The sequence below is a fragment of the Xenopus tropicalis genome, chromosome 9 (assembly GCF_000004195.4).
Source record: "Xenopus tropicalis strain Nigerian chromosome 9, UCB_Xtro_10.0, whole genome shotgun sequence".
Lineage (NCBI taxonomy): Eukaryota > Metazoa > Chordata > Amphibia > Anura > Pipidae > Xenopus > Xenopus tropicalis.
Genome location: NC_030685.2, coordinates 72,388,363 through 72,407,322, shown reverse-complemented (window position 1 = coordinate 72,407,322; position 18,960 = coordinate 72,388,363). Strand labels below are relative to the sequence as shown.

At 39.8% G+C, this 18,960-nt stretch overlaps 1 protein-coding gene across 2 annotated transcripts in view; it reads left to right on the top strand.

Annotated features, from left to right (window-relative positions):
- tank (TRAF family member associated NFKB activator) overlaps positions 1-12,905 on the top strand; it is a 47,369-nt gene extending 34,464 nt beyond the window's left edge. For both annotated transcript variants that reach the window (XM_004917697.4, XM_002933261.5), the window contains exons 7-10: positions 236-294; positions 4,429-4,547; positions 5,228-5,775; positions 12,269-12,905. In XM_004917697.4, coding sequence (XP_004917754.2) covers positions 236-294; positions 4,429-4,547; positions 5,228-5,775; positions 12,269-12,478 — 936 coding nt within the window. In that variant the 3' untranslated portion in view covers positions 12,479-12,905. The remainder of the gene's footprint in view (positions 1-235; positions 295-4,428; positions 4,548-5,227; positions 5,776-12,268) is intronic.
- The last annotated feature ends 6,055 nt before the right edge of the window (positions 12,906-18,960 follow it).

Below are 18,960 nucleotides of genomic sequence, written 5' to 3'. Positions count from 1 at the left end.
AAGCAGGCGAGCCTCTGACTATGAGGGTTGCAGTTGGCTAGGTGGGTTTGACCAAGACCCATAGTGAAACTATTTTATTTCCATATTAAGGTGATAAGGTTCATGCATTGAGGCAACTGCAATGTATAAAAAATTGACACAAATCGGTAAATTAAAAATAATAGGTATAGTTGCCCTTGAATAACAAACATTTTACTATAAAAATTACAAGAAGATTTATTTTACTCTCTTTAAGGTGAAAAGTAAAACATTGCAGGATCCCGCTGGCGCTGGCTCTGCCCCTGTCTACACCAGGTACAAGCATTGTATATATTTGACATTTATTTCCAGCTATTAAGCAGGGTTGGCCTGGGACCTCTGTACAGGCTGCCAGCAAATTTAGCAACTGATCTCTGTTGCTGTGCTGCCTGCATTCTTCAAATCTCAGCCACTTTTATTCTGGCATTAATAAACCTCCACTGCCTCCCTGCCAACCTCTGTGCCCCCCTGTCTATCCACAGACCCCTGTTGCAGACCTGCGGTGGAGTCCGACTCCGCTTCTTTCCCCGATGTCCCAGCAGTCAGTTCTTCATTTTGAGGGTGGGCCAAACTCCCAATAGACTGGAGTAATGTTTACCTTTGTCCTCAGCCTCTCAAAACTTTTACCCACCTCCCCAAGTCTGACTTCAAATTCTGAGACATCAGGAAGAGGAGCTGCCGACAGATCAGTAATAGGGGGTTTCCAGGAAGCAGGGGGGCAATAGGGAGTAGTAAGTTTCTCTTTATAAAGCTCACTGAAGTCACACTGATATGTCCCTGATAAATGTGGAACGTGTCACTATGACTTTAAATGGATAGTAACGCATTTCAGGGAAGGTGCCACTATGCCTTGAAACAGGCTAAAGACTGAAAATGAAGTTTATTTCATTTTGCAACATCTCAGCGTTTTCAATCTGAAAATGGGGGTGCTGCCAGCATTTTAATTTAACACACATTTTTTGGGGGTCATCGTATTTTGTCTACGCCCACAGTAAAGCCCCAGTCCGTAGTAACTTTCACCAGAAGTGAAAGGTCGCTCGCTGAAAAGTACCCTGCCCCAGTTCAGCTTTCTACTAACAGGAGCAACAGCCTCAGGTTCAGATATTACAATTACTGTGGGGAGGGGCTAATATTTGACACACACCCCCCCCCCCGTAATTAATCCTTCCCTTCTCCTTTAAGCTGGCCATACACTGACCAATAATATTGTGTGAAATTATTTGTACATGTATTGCGGCCTAGGAATCCTGACCAATATCCATATACCCTGGAGATTGGTCGGTTTGGGGGGAATAGAAAGGCACCCATATCAACTATGGCCTTTTGTCTGCATCACATCTGATTGGTGTGACCAGCCCGGGTATGGCTGCCTCTAGCTAAAAGGAAGGAAAGAGTAAGAGGGTGGAATATGACTAAAAGACATGTCAACCCCATAAATAATTTTTTGCCTAATAAAAGAAAACATCTTTCCAATGTGGATTTATGGAAACTTTGGAGTACTTTAAAAGTTATTTGTAAATAGAATTGCTATTAAAAGCAGCATTTGCTAAACTTTTTGTTACTTTTTAAACAATGTTGCAAAGGTTGGTCTCCTCCAGCAAGTCAGGTCTGTCAGTCACCAGGCAGAGAACAGAAAAGGACTGGCAAACACTGCTTAATAGCAATTATATATACAGATAACTCAAAAACCATTGCAAATGTGTAATGAATGTATAATGCAAAGTTGCTCAGAATTAAGTTTTCTTTAATTAGGCAAAAAATTATATTTTGGGTTGACTTTTCCTTTAAGCTAATGGTTATCCTAGGGGTAGTGGTCTTTTACACAAATTACTGCACTAATTTCAATGAAGCACTTTGGTGAAAGCTAAAGGATGATAAGTGGGGTTCATGTGATTTGCTGCAGTGCGAATCAAAATACATCTGATCTAAATGTCGCACATCACGGCACGTGGAATGAGAGTGTTGACGAAATGATGAACTCGCCTCTGCACTTCGGTCTCCATCCCTTCCCCTGCGCGTCTAACCTTTCCGTTAGCATTACGATATGTATTTTCATAAGATCTAATTAGCATTTCTGGCACCAGCCGTCATTAGCATGGACTATAGTGTTAGCTGGTGTTTGCAGTCCGGGGCTCGTGCAAGAGTTTATTAACACATTGCACCATTTGCCCGCACTTTCCTTCGGATCTGGTATTTGGAGTTGTGTGCAATTATTAACAATCATGTCAGCAGTAATTAATATCCACTAATGTGCAGCACACCACCCCGCATGGCTATATAATCACTGGATATAAATATCATTAGCACAATCTATTACTAATTATCTGTGATATTAAAAATTCAAAATGTATTAATATTTGTTTGGATCAGTTACCCTGCGTAACGCGCGCACGTATTTAACAGCTTCTGCTCGCAGTGGGTAGATGGTGTTAGCCGCCTAGGTGCTCGCTTATCGTTTCATGGCGCCAAGGTGAAGAAGGAACAATGTTGCAGGCAAAGAGTGGCCCCTTCAGAGTAAAAGCAAGTGGTTTAACGTATCACAACTGGCAGATCTGAGAAGCAATAATTGCGCAAGAAGAGTGGGGGAAGGTATTAAAGTTGCATTAAATAGACAAGGAACAAGTCAGGAGAGTCTAAAGGAGAGAAAGTTTCTTGTGGTTTTAAAGGAACAGTTCAGTATAAAAATGATACTGGGTAAAATAGACTGCGCAAAATTAAAAATATTTATAATATAGTTAGGCAAAAAAAATGTAATCTATAAGGGCTGGAGTGGGCAGATGTCTAACATAATAGCCAGAACACTACTTCCTGCTTTCAGCTCTCTAACCTCTTAGTCAGTGACTAGGGGGCGGGGGCCACATGGGACATAACTATTCAGTTAGTTTGTAAGCATGCAGGTCAGATTCAAAGGCAAACTAACTGAGCAGTTAAGTCCCATATGCCCTCCCCCCCAGGTCACTGATTGGTTACTGACTGCTAACAGCTTAGAGAGCTGTAAAGGAGGAGTAGTGTTCTGGCTATTATGTTAGAAATCTGCCTACTCCAGCCTTTATAGATTACATTTTTGCCTAACTAACTATATTGAACACATTTTTTATGTATAGTCACATACTGTAGCACAAGCTGCTTTTCTGCTTCCCCCAAGACAGGGCCTAGCAGTAGCAGTGCCAACTGACCACCGGGGTTCCTCCAGCACAGCCCTCCTCCAAGTTTAGTGCACAATAACGCACTCATTTATGGTGAAGCATACAATGTATTTGTGCTTTGGTACCCTGCTTAGCAACCGCTATCATTCTCTTGCCTCCTCCTCTTCATCCTCCACTACTACACACCAACCTCCTATCTTTTCACCTCTAGTGGAAAGGAAACTGCTCATTATTTGTTTCCCTTCTGCATTAGACTCATTTGAGTTTTACTAAAATAGTAAGCAAACCTAACTGGAACTGCTGTTTTGCAAAAAAAAACCTTTGCTCTTGGCCAAAGAACATACAGGCAATGAATGGTGTTAATAAGGTGAAGTCCATTGAGTGGCTGCTCTGCATATGCACTCCCTGTAATTCTTGGTCTGAAAGCTTAGGGCAGTGGTACACGGGGAGATTAGTCGCCCCGCAGTGTCATCCCACAGGCTAGAATGTAAATCGCCAGTGGGACAGCATACGCATTGTGGCGATGGCCTGCAGTTGCTCCGTGTACCCCTGCCCTTAATGTTCAAACCCAGTGGGGGGTGATGTTAAATTATCCACAGATCCACAGGTCAAACAAGTCGATTGTTGTGTGTATGGCCAGCTTAAAGGGATACTCCGGCTTCAATACCAAAATTTGTTAAAGAGCCCCACACAACACAGAAACCCATATATACCAATAAATGTAATCTGTTCCTTCAGAAAGTATGAATAAATTCCATTTTTATATGCTGAAATCCAATTGCAAAACAGTTCTTCTCTTTCTGCATCATTAGAAATCCTGGCAGGGGAGGAGGGACTAAAACACTGATGTTGCAACTGGTAACAACGTCTCCACAACTTACAGACAGCATGCAGGAACTGCATAACTCACAATGCATTGCACTGGGATGTTCCTTTCCTTATTGGCATCATGTGTGCAGGGAATTGTGGGATTGGGGGGATGCAGGCTGAGGGCAGGTGACTACTGTTACATTTTATTTGAGTCTCAAAAGGATAAACTGTTCCAAACAATATTATTACATTAAAAATCCCAGCAAGACATTTTGAAGCCATATACAATAATTTCGCTGAATTTTCTGCTCTTCTCTCTTCATCTCTTTCTGTTTGTGTATGCTCTTGGTAAATTATATTTTTCTAAAACATTTACTAAATACACAAATAAAAAATTGTTTTACTGTAGATTCATTCTTCTTTTTTTTTTTTTTCGTAATTGTTTTTCTTGCAGGCAAGGAATGGAACACATTTTCTCAGAAATGAAAGAGGAATTCAGTCAGATTTGCAGGCTAACGAGAAAACAAAGCCTACAGCTCAATACGCTTCTGTCGAAGAAGGAGAATTCCCCCGGTAATCGGAACTTCTTTTCTCACTCTAAAACTCTTGCCAAGTAAATTGACATTATCTATAAATGTTGGACCTCTTAACTGCCCATTCACTGCTTATTTATTATTGGAAATTTAAGAAAAACTGGCACAGGGTACAGAATGTGGCTTTAGTTGGTGTAGGCCAGCCCTGTCCATAACTTTGGCTAAAGGTCCCCATACACCTTCAGATCCGCTCGCTTGGTGATGTCGCCAAGCGAGCAGATCTTCTCCCGATATCCCCCACCTACGGGTGGGCGATATCGGGAGAATCCAGGGCCAAACGATCAAATTATAATGACGGGTATAGGCAAAGTCGGTTCAGGGACCGCATCTCCAATCCGATCGAATTATAATGACGGGTATAGGCAAAGTAGGTTCAGGGACCGAATCTCCGATCCGACTAGATTTTTTAACCTGTACGGTCGATATCTGGGTGATTTCAGGCCAGATATTGGTCGGGCAGGCCCGTCGGTAGTGCCCATGCACGACCCAATTAGCTGCCGAATCGGTCTAAGGGACCAATGTCGGCAGCTAGAATGGGCCCGTGTATGGGCACATTTAGTCACCTATCAGACTATAACAACCAATCAGATCTTCAGTTTTTTGTTTTTACATCAAATAAAAAAAGAAACAAATGTCGTCATTATTCTGCTTTCTCTGCAGATATTCCTCTACAGTGTTCCATGCCTATTCAGTGCACAGATGAGCCCCACGAGGAAGAACAGGACATGGCCATCAATGTCAAAAGCGATAAATCGCCTTTTGGATCTATGACCCCACGTGGACTGGGAGGAGACGACGAGAGCATTTTAGTAGAATCCCTCTCAGACTTAAGTGTCAAATTCCCACCAAATGACGATGACTCTGAATTCTTACAAAGCGCCCCTGAAAAGATACCCATTCTGTGTCCTGTTTTAACTCAACTTCCTAGTCAGTTACACACTCAGGCCCCGGTTCTTAGTACAACGCAGCCGAACACAACAGATACTCGCTGTTTAGCAGGAGTCCCTTGCAACCTGGAAAATATAAAACATCCCGATTTGGGGAATAACTACCGAGGCAGCAATTTGCAAACCTCCGAGGACAGTGACCTTCTTCAGGCTGTCAACAGCCCAGTGAGGAAATACACAAACACTTTCTATAGTCCTGATATCTTGGATGCTCCTGAATCAGCAGAAACAACAGGAATGATAGTCAGAGGGCCACAACAGGTAAATGTTTTATAGAAGAAAATGACCTACGCTCCATTTATCCAAAGGTTTAGTGGCACTCTTGCTCCCTGCATGTCTGGCTGGGCATCACCATGTAGCATTATCTTGAGTAACAATGAATTTAGCACTTCCTAGAGGGGGCATACAAAAGATTTTGGGGTTATACAAAACGTTCCTTGATATCAGTGTCCACAAAATGGCACCTGCCTGCTTACTGTGAGTGTAAATTCCAAGACTCAAGGAAACAAGATTAAAATCATTTATAAAGTATAAGTTAAGTTCATTTTGCTTACTATAGAGAAGGACTTAGAATTATTTCTTAGGGTGACCGGTCCCCTTGAAGTTTGTTTCTGTTGTTACTCAAAATAACTTTTTTTTTTAAAAAAAATGTCCATTATGACATTTGTATATGTTTTGGGGCGGTTGTCCTAAACATATAAATACGAAGAACATTATCCATAAAAACAAATGGTAAAATGTAAGGAATCAAATGTATTCAAATACCCATTGGCATGAAGTAAGCACTTTCCTCCAACCATATTGTAATGTTACAATTAAGTAGTAATGTTATGCCTAAAGTAGTGTCTAAAGTGTGTTGATAGGCTATGTTAATAATTCCACACACTTACAGTATGTGGTGGCCCAAATTTGATTTATATTGTATGAAGACAGCTCCATACTTTGTACAGGGCAGTAAACTGTTCTATCAGTGGGATAAGTTCTAGATTCTTTGTATTGTACAGGTTTTGACAACAGAAAGCTTAGGTTCTCCAACTGGTAAAAGAATGGAACAATTAAATTATGAGGAAAGACTATCATGGTTGGGGTTGTCTCTGTAGAAGTGCTTGCAAGCGGACATGATTACTCTATACATTATGGACAGATAGTGGGGGATTATTTTTCACATAGAAAAGGACCAGAGGATCCCCCCCTCGATTTAGCCTTGAGGAACAGAATTTCCACTTGTAGTCACAAAAGAGGGCAGTGGTGAGGGCAATGAGAGTCTGGTGAGGTTGTGATGGCAGATTCTGTTAATGTCTTTGAGAGGCTTGGGTGATTTCTTGGACAAGCATTATATCCATGGCTGTGGTGCTCTCAAGATCTACAGTTAGTTTAGTATATGTATACAGTATATGTAAGGAGATTGTTAAATCTGTATTGCCCTGGGGGTAATTTGGAAGGGATGGACTATTGACTTGAATTTTTTTTTTTAAACCTTAGTTAACTATGTAACTATGGCCCAAACCATATTTGACAGCTCCATGGCTTTTACTTTTGTTCCTAACAAATGATGATTTAATAACCCCAGGTTGTTGAACAGGTGGGAATATCTAGTGGTTGGTCAACGACTGGGGAAAAAAATGTCAGGCTCTACGAGCAGGTGTGGGTCCTTGGTCCTGTATTCTGTTCTTACGCTTGCGGGTTTTGTTTTGTTTCTGCTTGTGTGCTGAGATTTCGGTAGATGGCAGCCTGTATTGTCTATTTTCTTTCCATACCAGAGCATGAGAAACAGCTGGTGTGTGATTACAAGTTGATGGGAAAGTAGGCAGCTTAAAAAATTCAAGCGAATTGGTGTTGAGCTGTCAAAAGGCACAGGGCAGAAGGTTAGATAATTGACTTTCGCACCAGGGTGAAGGGGGAGATCTTGAAATGACTTTGGTTAGTGAGATTCAGGATCAGATGTGGAAGGAGTTTTTCCAGCAAGATTATAAAAAATGTGCTAATACAAAGAACTGAAAGATCTAGAAATGGAGAGTAACCAAACAAGGGTTTAAAATTGCGTAATTATGGTCTGATTTTTCACTCTAAGCATATTTGGTCCAAGGTTATTATTGCTGGGCAGGTCTGATTGCAAACCGGTTGCATTTCAACTTAACACCCTTCTGGTTGCATTTCTTAGGGTGAAGACACACTGAGCTACTAGTAGCAGCTACTTTTTCATGGCTACTAAACTCCAGAAAATACCCAGCCATAGACAATACTGCGAATTGCCTCTGCTAAAACACACGTATAGACAGTTATCAGTAAATCATCAGCCTTGTCTATTTTAGTAGCCACAACAAGAAACTGCTACTAGTAGCTCTGTGTCTTAGAAGTGTCCCTGATCATTACAGGGGAATGAAATAAAGGTGCACTGTCTGATAACAGTCTAGTAACCCATAGCAACTAATGCACAGATAGCAATTACTGGACAACTGTTTGAAAGCAAAAATCTAATTGGTTGCTACAGGTTCCTAGACCTGGGCATCTTTTATTACATTATTCCAAATGACTTTTGGTGAAACTAATTATCACCAGATCTTTTCTTCAAGCCTAAAAGCCTATGAGTAAGTCCCTGCTGCAAGAAATGGGCCATACCCTATCCTGATGTATCTTGTATCTTATTTTACCCAGGGCGGGGGTGCACTGGCTTTTTTTTGTGCGGACAGTGCATTCCCAGTAAGATGCCTTCTCTTCCACCTAAGGCAGTAGGTATCTGACTTCTTGGGGGTCAAATCCACATTGGACAATGACCCATTATAACAGTCTTCTAGATGTGTAAAGACACTGTAATGGTCACCTTACACTAGTGATAGGAATAACTCTATAAGCAATGGGAATTGCCATCAAGAGTGCCCCCCAACCCACTGTTTTGCACCCCAACTTGGCGATGATCAGTGCCACAGATTGGAATTACTTATTGGATTAACAGAAAAATAAAGGTTTATAATAACTAGCTATTGCTATAAGTAAAATAAGATATTCTGGGACTGGGTGAGCATGGGATAAAGGGTAGTAGTTATTTGCTTTTCTGATGTAACCAAGCTATAGATGTAGCATTTTTCCTTGTCATTTTGGGAAAGAACATCTGATTTATTCCGTTATACCTGTTGTATCTCATTTATAATATTTCTGGTTGAATAAGATGGAAATGGGAAGACCGTATGTACAGTGTGAGCACACGTAACCATTTTTAGAAGAGATGTTCATTGTTTTAATGAGCTGGAATATGGAACATTTGGTGTTCCAGCTGTTGCAGAAATAAAACTCCCATGGAGAGGAATGCTATGAGTTCTAGATCTGTGCTGACTAGAATGCCCGACTTTGTACATCCCCATCATTTATAGACGTTATTGCGAGTAATTAAGGGGGCTGAGTTATCTCGTTTGGACGTTGCTGATATCCTGTATACACAATATCACAACAACGGGGAAATTTTTTTGCTAGAGTTAGTTTTGTGTAAATATTACATCATTTATTGAAGTCAATACAACATGGATTAAAGAGCTAGGACTTGGGCGGCAATGAGGAAATTGAATTTTGTTTATTAACATGCTAGCCTTCATTATACAACCGTCCCAGTTGGTAGGAAGAAGACACAATGCAGAGACGGTACAGCCGGCATTAGTGGGGAGAAAAGCATGGTCCGTAAAGAGAAAGGTCAGGTAAAACAGACATTTTCCTGACAGTTGAAAACACAATTGTTTCTGACACGACGTATCATTATGGCAGATAATGGTGATTCATGGAATGTTTCAACACATATTCATCACATCTACGTGCTGCCAAATTATTCCCTCCCCCCCCCCAGGCGCAATATGCTTTCTTACATTTCCTAAAAACATTTAAAACGGCATCTGTACACAACTCTACTGTAATCCTGAGACTGACATGCTCACATGGACATCCCGAGATACGCTCAAGAGATTCCATATGGCCTGTATGTTTCTGTCCCTACCCTTCAACGAAAGTGAGTTGTGTTTCTAAACATTTCTATTTATAACGTTCCTCCGAGCAGTATGGTTTATTTACTTGTAAACGATTCCAAGGATACCGAACGAGCCTGAAAGGCTGTCATACGCTACTTTCCCTCGTCATTAGAGTGTCTTGGTGAAAAGATATATTATGCTTTGGGGAATAAACAGTATAAATCTGTGTGCAGTAATGATCAGCCATTGGATATATGTACGTCTCCTCCCATAAAACCAACTGCCCTTTGGTTGTTCCGTATGGCTTTATAATTCAGCTGTAATGGGGCCAAGTTTGCGTTATCCAGTTGGGCCACACACAGTTGGGTATTGTCCTGTTTGGCACCGATAAGGCTCTTTGTGTACCAGTTACCCCCATAGAGCAATTCAGAATGGTAACTGAAGGAAACTATCCCTTCTGTGTAAGTATTTTATATTTGATTATTTTTATTGGAGTATTTTTTATATTGGATTTCTCCAGCAATTCAGTGGGACCAACTGACAGTGCCGCTATGGGGCTCCTATATGCTTCAACACTGGGGACATACAGTGAAACTGACTGGCAATATCGGTGCATATGGCTATGGCAGGAAACTGGAGAAATCAGAATTACTAGTTTGCAGACAATACTTACATTATACATTTAAATGTTTTCCACATTACTTGTCTACATTTATTAGCGGCACCTACCCTAGCCCACACATCATACCACATATAACATATTAAGGGGTTAATATGAAGTAATAACTGCTTTGACAGATAGATATGGCAATATATAAAAGGGGAGGTCACCAACAAGACTATAAAGTATCCAAAATGGCACTTACTATGTATTAGCACATATGATAAAGTGCTCAAAACTTATAGCAGTCGTAAAGATTATTCCATCTAAATGGAGGCCTTATTGTAGCATGAAATCACTGAAAAAATAATTAGTCTTATTACTTAAGTATCATTTTATAAGATCTACAAAAGTGTTCCCCAGTGTACAATCATGAATGTACAAAGTTACTTCATTTCATACAAGGAGTTCTATGCATATGGTTTTTATTTTCATGGTAGGTAGGTAGTTAGGATACTATAATACTGCGCCATTAGGCCTATAAAAATATAACTACATTGCCTTCATGTGTATATCAGCAATTACAGAATCCACTTCCATAATCCAGCCCTTTACGCCCCTCCCACATCATACGCCTGGTGAGATTTCTTTTAGAAATGGGGGCAAACTAAATCTTTGATTGTGTTGATTTTTTTTACAATTATTTCTCGCTATGTCCCTAGGCAGCACAGGGTACCCTAGGGTTAGGTATTTTTCTAGATAACCATTTTTCATATTATGTTTTTAAATATACAATTTCTCTGCTTCGTGTGGTTTCTAAAATCTCTCATACCCCTTGTAGAGTTGAAAAAAATAGAAACTCAAATTCTTTCTCATCGCTAAAATTCTGATTCTTTTAATAGATTTATAAACAACCTATTTAATAAATCTGCTCCATCTGTGTTATCATCCAAGGCTTTTCGGGCACTGTTTTTAATTCTGTAGACCAGGGACCCCAACCTTTCTTACTCGTGAGCCACAGGCAAATGTAAAAAGACTTGGAGGGCAACACAAGCACCATAAAAGTTCATGGAGGAGCCAAATAAGGGCTCAGATTGGCTATTAGGCAGCCTCTATGCACACTATCAGCTTACAGGGGCTTTATTTGGGAGTAAATCTTGTTTTTATTCAACCAAAACTTGCCCCCAAGTCAGGAATTCAAAAATAACTCCCTGGTTTGGGGGCACTGAGAGCAACATCCAAGGGGTTGGGGAGCAACATGTTGCCCCTGAGCCACTGGTTGGGGATCACTGCAGTAGACCAAGATGTGGCACAAAACAATCTAGCAGTTAGTATTTAATTCAGTAAATTACAGACCTAATTCCCAGTTGTACTGCCTTTTGAACTGGTTGGTGTGCAGCGAGTACCAGATAAACTCTGTACTAGTAGCATTTTTTCATCTAACCAAGAATAAATACCCTCCCTCCTACATTCAAAAATAAGCCATGAGTACCTAAACCTACAAACAGAAGAAAAAAGAGACTGGAGGCTTTTGTTTCTTTCTTCAGCAGGTTCCATTTTGACATTTTTAATGTGTTTTTTTTGCTTCTAGACATTAAAAAAAATAAATAAATTATTTAATTGTATAAAATAACATTTATTTTTTATATATATATATATTTTTATAACTACATTAAAGTCAGTTTGTAATTGAACTTTATAAGAGAGATTATTTTTGCTTATATTTCCATAGTGTCTCAAGTTTCCATTGGAGAGATTTTCCTGATAAGAAGTGGATGTTGTTCTCATGCTAATAATGTTCTTAAAGTGATACCGACACTAAAAAAAATTACATTTTAAAATATGAATGTACATAAAAAGTTCCCTATAGGTCATGTTGATGGTTTCTCACTGATAGGGCTGATTTTGTAAGTAATTGTTACTGGAAGTCCCTAAACCTGACTGTTTTGCCAACCTGACTGTCCCTTCTCAGCCTGTCAGTTACAGCTTCTAATGCTAACGGCCTCCTGCTGCACCAATATGGCCGCCCCCTCATAGGGGAACATAGGGGATCGGATAGGGAATGTAAAAGCATTGGGCAAATACTCAAATACAAATTATAAATAGCCTGCAAAGACAATGTTATGATATATTTATAAACAAGTTGAATTCCAGGTGTGAGTATCTCTTTAAGCAATGACCATGGGCTCCCCTTTGTTTGCAGGCTGTTTGGAAGCCGGTTCTGCATCAAGAGAAGGACCTTTCAGCTCCAGGTTCCAGAAAATGGGATCAGAACAGCTCTGACGTGTGTGAGTTCTGTAAGGCCGTCTTCCCCTCTGCAATGAGGTCTCACGAGGACTTTTTTAGGCATCTTAATTCCCATTTTAAGGATGGACAACCAAGAACGAACTTCCTGGAGCAGCAGAAACATTGAGCCAACCAATCTCCTCCCACCGTGGGGTTTATTCCAATTACAGTTAAGCACAGAGAATACTGTAGGGCATTTTTAGTCACATCTTCTGACTCGTATATAATAGATTGTATTATAGTCATTGTTATTGTTCTCTTATAGCTTTTCGTAGTGTTCATATGTTTAAAATATAAAATATCACTTGGTAGAAACCTTGAATAGGAATAAATGTGAGTATATTCGAGCTATTTAACGGTTGTATTCCATAATCAAAAAAAGCATTTGATTAGAGAGCGGGGTGTACTTACCCAGACTGGAAGGAAGGGTGAAAATTAGCATGCAGCCAATCAGAACATTAGAATGGACACAGCGCAAAAACTAGGGATGCACCGATTCGGTTCAGTATTTGGCCAAATGCCTTAACATGGATTCCGGGGTTCGGCCAACCCCCCAAAAAGTGGGTTTGATGCATCCCTAGCAAAAACATCTGCTAAATAAAGTAGAAGCAAAGTATTTGTGAAAAGCTTTATCTTATATTTCTCTTAATTTTCAAGTTCGTTTTTTGAAAGTAAAAAAGTTGCTTAACACTAGAACATAAATTCTCTTTTAGGGTTGCCACCTGTCTGGTTTTGATCCGGACTGCCCGGTTTTCAGAAGGGCTGCCCAGGTCAAAACCTCCTGCTTGGTTTCCCTAATTAGGAAAACCAGGCAGGACTTGGTAACAGTGATGTGGCCAATCGTTGATCTCCATGTCATAGCCCCGCTACATCACATCCCCATCTCTTCCCGCCCTGCGATGTCACAGCCTCGCCTCTTCCCCGCCACCCATGACGCCTTAGCCAGCAGAGGTGGCAACCCTATTCTTTTTCCAGCTGTCCTAAGAGTAAAGGTGGCCAAACACGGGCCGACTCTAGCTGCTGATATTGGTCCCTTAGACCAGGGGTCTGGAACCTTTTTGAGAGAGCCATAAACACCACCTATTTTAAAATGTAATTCCGTGAGAGCCATACAATATGTTTGGCCGCGGATGCTGCGGGGCAAGGTAGGGTGGGTGCCAAGGATGCCGGATGCGATGCAGAGGAGGGCGTGGCCTGCGCTTGGCGGATGGAAGATGTGTTCTAAGGCTTAGAACACGTCTTCTATCCGCTGAGCACAGGGGCAAGGTAGGGTGGGTGCCAAGGATGCCGGATGTGGATGCGATGCGGAGGCGATGCGGAGGAAGACGTGTTCTAAGGCTGAGAACATCTGCCGAGCTCAGGCCATGCTCCCCGTTATTTTTTTTATTAAAGATTTGGCAGTGAGCCAGATGCAGCCATCAAAAGAGCCACATCTGGCTCCCGAGCCATAGGTTCCCTACCCCTGCCTTAGACTGATTTGGCAGCTTATTGGCCCATGTATGGGCATTACCGACGGCCTGCCCGACCGACATCTGGCCTGAAATTGGTCAGATCTCGATTGGGCAGGTTTAAAAATTAGTCGAATCGGGGATTTCGTCCGCTCGGTGATGCGGTGCCCGAACCATGGACACCTATACCCATTGTTCTAATTCGTAAAATCCCCGTAGGTGGGGATATCAGGAGAAGAAGATTTTAGCGTGTATGGCCACCTTAAAGGAACAGTAACACCAAAAAATGAAAGAGCTTTAAAGTAATAAAAATGCACTGTTGCCCTGCACTGGTAAAGCTAGTATGTTTGCTACAGTAACACTACTATAATTTATATAATAAGCTGCTGTGTAGCCATGGGGGCAGCCATTCAAGCTGGAAAAAAGGAGAAAAGGCACAGGTTACATAGCAGATAACAGATAAGTTCTGTAGAATACAATAGTGTTTTATCTGTTATCTGCTATGTGCCTGTGCCTTTTCTCCTTTGAATGGCTGCCTCCATGGCTACATAGCAGCTTATTTATATAAATTATAGTAGACTTTCTGAAGTAAACACACAACTTTTACCAGTGCAGGGCAGCAGCACATTATATTTTAGTTACTTTTATACACTCTCATTTTTTGGTGTTACTGTTCCTTTAAGAACCATTTAGGCTCATAAATAGATGGACACCCTGTATATGGGTTACAGTAAAGCATGATTGAAAGAACGGAAAGAATTCTAAAGTATAAACATCGAGATGTAACTTTTTTTTTTTGTATGTTTGATATTTATTTTCGAGTTGCCAGCGTTTTTAAAATGATTCCTGTGTAACAGTCTCTGTATAACGGTAGAATTTAAATCAGATTTAAATTTGACACCATTTTGTATAAAACGATAAAGAATATTAGATTCCATAAAGTTGTGAAATAACAATACTCCTATGGAAAAAGTTTTTTTTTTATATTCAGTTTTGCAATATTTAATAAAATGTAAATTGCATTAAAAGAGGGGTTTATTTTTAAACCAATGAAAGAAATCCAGTTTGTACTTACACTAAATATAGCTTTTGATATATATTGTATATTATCTGTAGATTGTATTATTATAATATTAAGGAAATAAAATACTTTTTAACTTTTTATTTTATGCATACTCTCTCTATTGAGTTCTTTCTGTCACTGAGGGGCTGGTTTATAAATGCTTATTATTTGTTCCCAAGAATGAATTAAAAGGAAAGGTAAAAACTAAGTAAGCTTTATCAAAAAAGTCTATGTAAATACAGGCATAAGTACTTACAGAGTCCTCTATCAAAAGAAACACAGGATTTCTTGTCTCCTTTTTTGTAAACATGTTCTTAGGGTGTCTGACTTCCTCTCTCAGAAACATCCTTCATTCCCGGAGCCAAAATCTGCACAAATCTCTCCTGCTCCCCCCTCCTATAAGAATTCAGAAAACTCACTCCCTCCACCCTTAGGAATGTGTAATCTGAGCTATAACGGCTAGAGCTGCAGCAGGAAGCTATGAAGACCAAGCTAAAATGGCAGCTGCTGTCTTAAACAAACAGAGATAGCTTCTAGGGCTCATTACTCAGGTATGGTATGTTATATAGCGTTCTAGGTGGCACTGATGTGGCGAATCTATTGGCAGTAAAATGCCAAAATGACTTTTCTTCTCCTCAGAGGTGTGTTCAGCACTACTTCACAACTCCAATAACCCATAGAATGGTGTTGAATGCAGTTGAACACATTATGCCAAACTTTATCATCTTTGATACATGTGACAATTTTGCTAAACACTTTGGGGCTGATTTACTAACCCACGAATCAGACCCGAATTGGAAAAGTTCCGACTTGAAAACGAACATTCTGCGACTTTTTTGTTTTGCGATTTTTTCGGCGTCTTTACGAATTTTTCGTTACCAATACGATTTTTGCGTAAAAACGCGAGTTTTTCGTAGCCTTTACGAAAGTTGCGTAAAATCTTGCGATTTTTCCGTAGCGTTAAAACTTACGCGAAAAGTTGCGCCTTTTTCGTAGCGTTAAAACTTAAAAGGTGCGAAGTTTCGCGTAAGTTTTAACGCTACGAAAAAAGCGCAACTTTTTTGCGCAAGTTTTAACGCTACGAAAAATCGCAAGATTTTACGCAACTTTCGTAATGGCTATGAAAAACTCGCGTTTTTACGCAAAAATCGTATTGGTAATGAAAAATTCGTAAAGACGCCGAAAAAATCGCAAAAAATACGAAAAAATCGCAAAATACAGATCTTTACGAAAAAAACGCAATCGGACTCATTTCGACCCGTTCGTGGGTTAGTAAATCAGCCCCTTTGGGTAGATTTATCATTTGAATTTTTACTGTCATTTGAGCTTAAATGCTATTTCAATTATTTTTCGACTTCGAGTCTTCCGAACCTGAATGTCTGAGATTTATTAAACACAGAAAAAATATTAAAAAAAAATTGGCATCCAAAATCTGGCGAGTTTCTGTAATAGTTAGTCGGAGATGTATTTTCAAAAGAAAAATTCAAGACTGAAACTGAGTAGAATGTCATTTTAGTGTGCGGGTCTATTGCAGTTTTACACAACTGAGTTTTCAAAATCTGCTTTTTTTTTTTTACGCTGTGTATTTTCTCATCCTAAAAACACCCCACAAGTCCACAAGTTTCCATGGTGCTAATAGTGCGAAATAGTAAAAAACGCCGCGTATTTCAGCTAGGTCTGGCAGCTGCCTTTGTGTATACATAGGAATAGCTTGCTGTGCAAATAACGGCATATTTCGGCAAACGCTTGAAAAATCCGTGGTAAGGCGTTTTCTAGCCTATTTACGCTTTGTGTGGTTTGCTTCGAGTCTTTTCAAGTTATTTCTATGGATGATGATATTGTGCATTTTTCAGCCGCCGAGAGAATTTGAAAATATGCAGCGTAAAAACACCACGTGTGGCATCAGCCTTAAACTCATGTTTAAAAACTGCAGATCTCGAAAACCTGATCGCATTTGAGATATTTGTGTTTTTTTGAGATTTGGTAAAAAAAAAACTCTTGAATGCTTGAATTAAAATTGTAATAAATCTGCGTGAAAGTGTTCGATGTTATTTAATGGGCACAATTTCTCTGGATTCCCTTGGTTTTTATCTTTGAAAACCCGCTTCTAGGAGTAGTGATGGGTGAAATAATTCGTCAGGCATGGATTTGCGGCGAATTTGTGCGTTTCACCATTGGCGGATTATTTTGTGAAATAAGCGAGAAAATTTGGAGCGCTACAAAAAATTGACACCCGAGTCAAAAAACTTGTCAAGCACGCAAAAAAATGCTGTGCGTCAAAAAAAAAATTGTTGTCTGCACCGTTTTGGCATGTGCCAGCAAAATTGATGCATGCAACAAAAGAATGGTGCGTGTGACATTTTTCACAAATCTTTTCGGTGAACCGTAATGGGACAGATTCACCACTTAAAAAATTTTGGCTTAATAAAACATAATTTTCTGCATATTTAAAAAGGAAGCTCGTAGTCTTTTACTGTTCCAGACCATTCCACACCAGATTTTGTGTTTTCTTTGGTTTGAAAATATTTTAAAGCAGCTATTGTGGAAATGAAATCTCCACTGTTTCATTTTTCTGAATTAATACATTTGACAAATAAGGCTTTTACCACAATTATTTTTCTGGGGGTTAGCAGTATTTATTAAATGTTCTGTGTGTGTTTACTGCCTTTAGATTCACCACATTAGTGCCACCTAGAACGCTATATTTATTCTGCAGAAAACTTTACCATACCTGAGTAAAGAGCCCTAGAAGCTCCTCCTGTTTGTTTAAGATAGCAGCTGCCATTTTAGCTTGGTCTTCATAGCTTCCTGCTGCAGCTCTAGCCATTTACGCATTCTTAAGGGAGGGGGGGAGTGAGTTTTATGAATTCTTATGGGAGGGGGGAGCAGGAGAGAGGCGAGAACTGTGCAGACTCCGGCCCCGGGAATGAAGGATTTTTCTGAGAGAGATTCTCAGAGTCAGATACTTAGATACCCTAAGAACATGTATACAAAAAAGGAGACATGTAACCCTGTGTTTCTTTTGATAGAGCGCAGCGTTTCTGTGAGTGCACAGCCAATTGTACCAGCACAGGGCAGCAGTACATTATATATCAATTACTTTAAAACACTTTCATTTTTTGGTGTTACTGTTCTTTTAATACATTGTTATGTAGTGGAGTGAATGTATTGCCCATAGCTGTACCTCACTTCTGAAGGAAATAGTCATGCTTGCATTCCTGTACCCACCAACAACATGGCACTTCTTTATAAAAAAATAATTACTGGAGCATATTGTTTCAATTTCACCAGGGAGTGCAGGTACGAGATCCGTTATCCAGAATGCTCCCAATCACATTAAGGCCATCTCCCGCAGAATCAATTTCAATCAAATTATTCCGATTTTTTAAATTGATTTCCTTTTTCTCTGTAGTAATAAACCAGAACCTTGTACTTGATCCCAACTAAGATATAATTACCCCTTATTGGGGGCAGAACAGCCCTATTGGGTTATTTAATGGTTAAATGATTCCCTTTTCTCTGTAATAATAAAACAGTACCTGTACTTGATCCCAACTAAGATATAATTACCCCTTATTGGGGGCAGAACAGCCCTATTGGGTTTATTTAATGGTTAAATGATTCCCTTTTCTCTGTAATAATAAACCAGAACCTTGTACTTGATCCCAACTAAGATATAATTACCCCTTATTGGGGGCAGAACAGCCCTATTGGGTTTATTTAATGGTTAAATGATTCCCCTTTCTCTGTAATAATAAAACAGTACCTGTACTTGATCCCAACTAAGATATAATTACCCCTTATTGGGGCAGAACAGCCCTATTGGGTTTATTTAATGGTTAAATGATTCCCCTTTCTCTGTAATAATAAAACAGTACCTGTACTTGATCCCAACTAAGATATAATTACCCCTTATTGGGGCAGAACAGCCCTATTGGGTTTATTTCATGGTTAAATGATTCCCTTTTCTCTGTAATAATAAAACAGTACCTGTACTTGATCCCAACTAAGATATAATTACCCCTTATTGGGGGCAGAACAATCCTACTGGGTTTATTTAATGGTTAAATGATTCCCTTTTCTCTGTAATAATAAAAC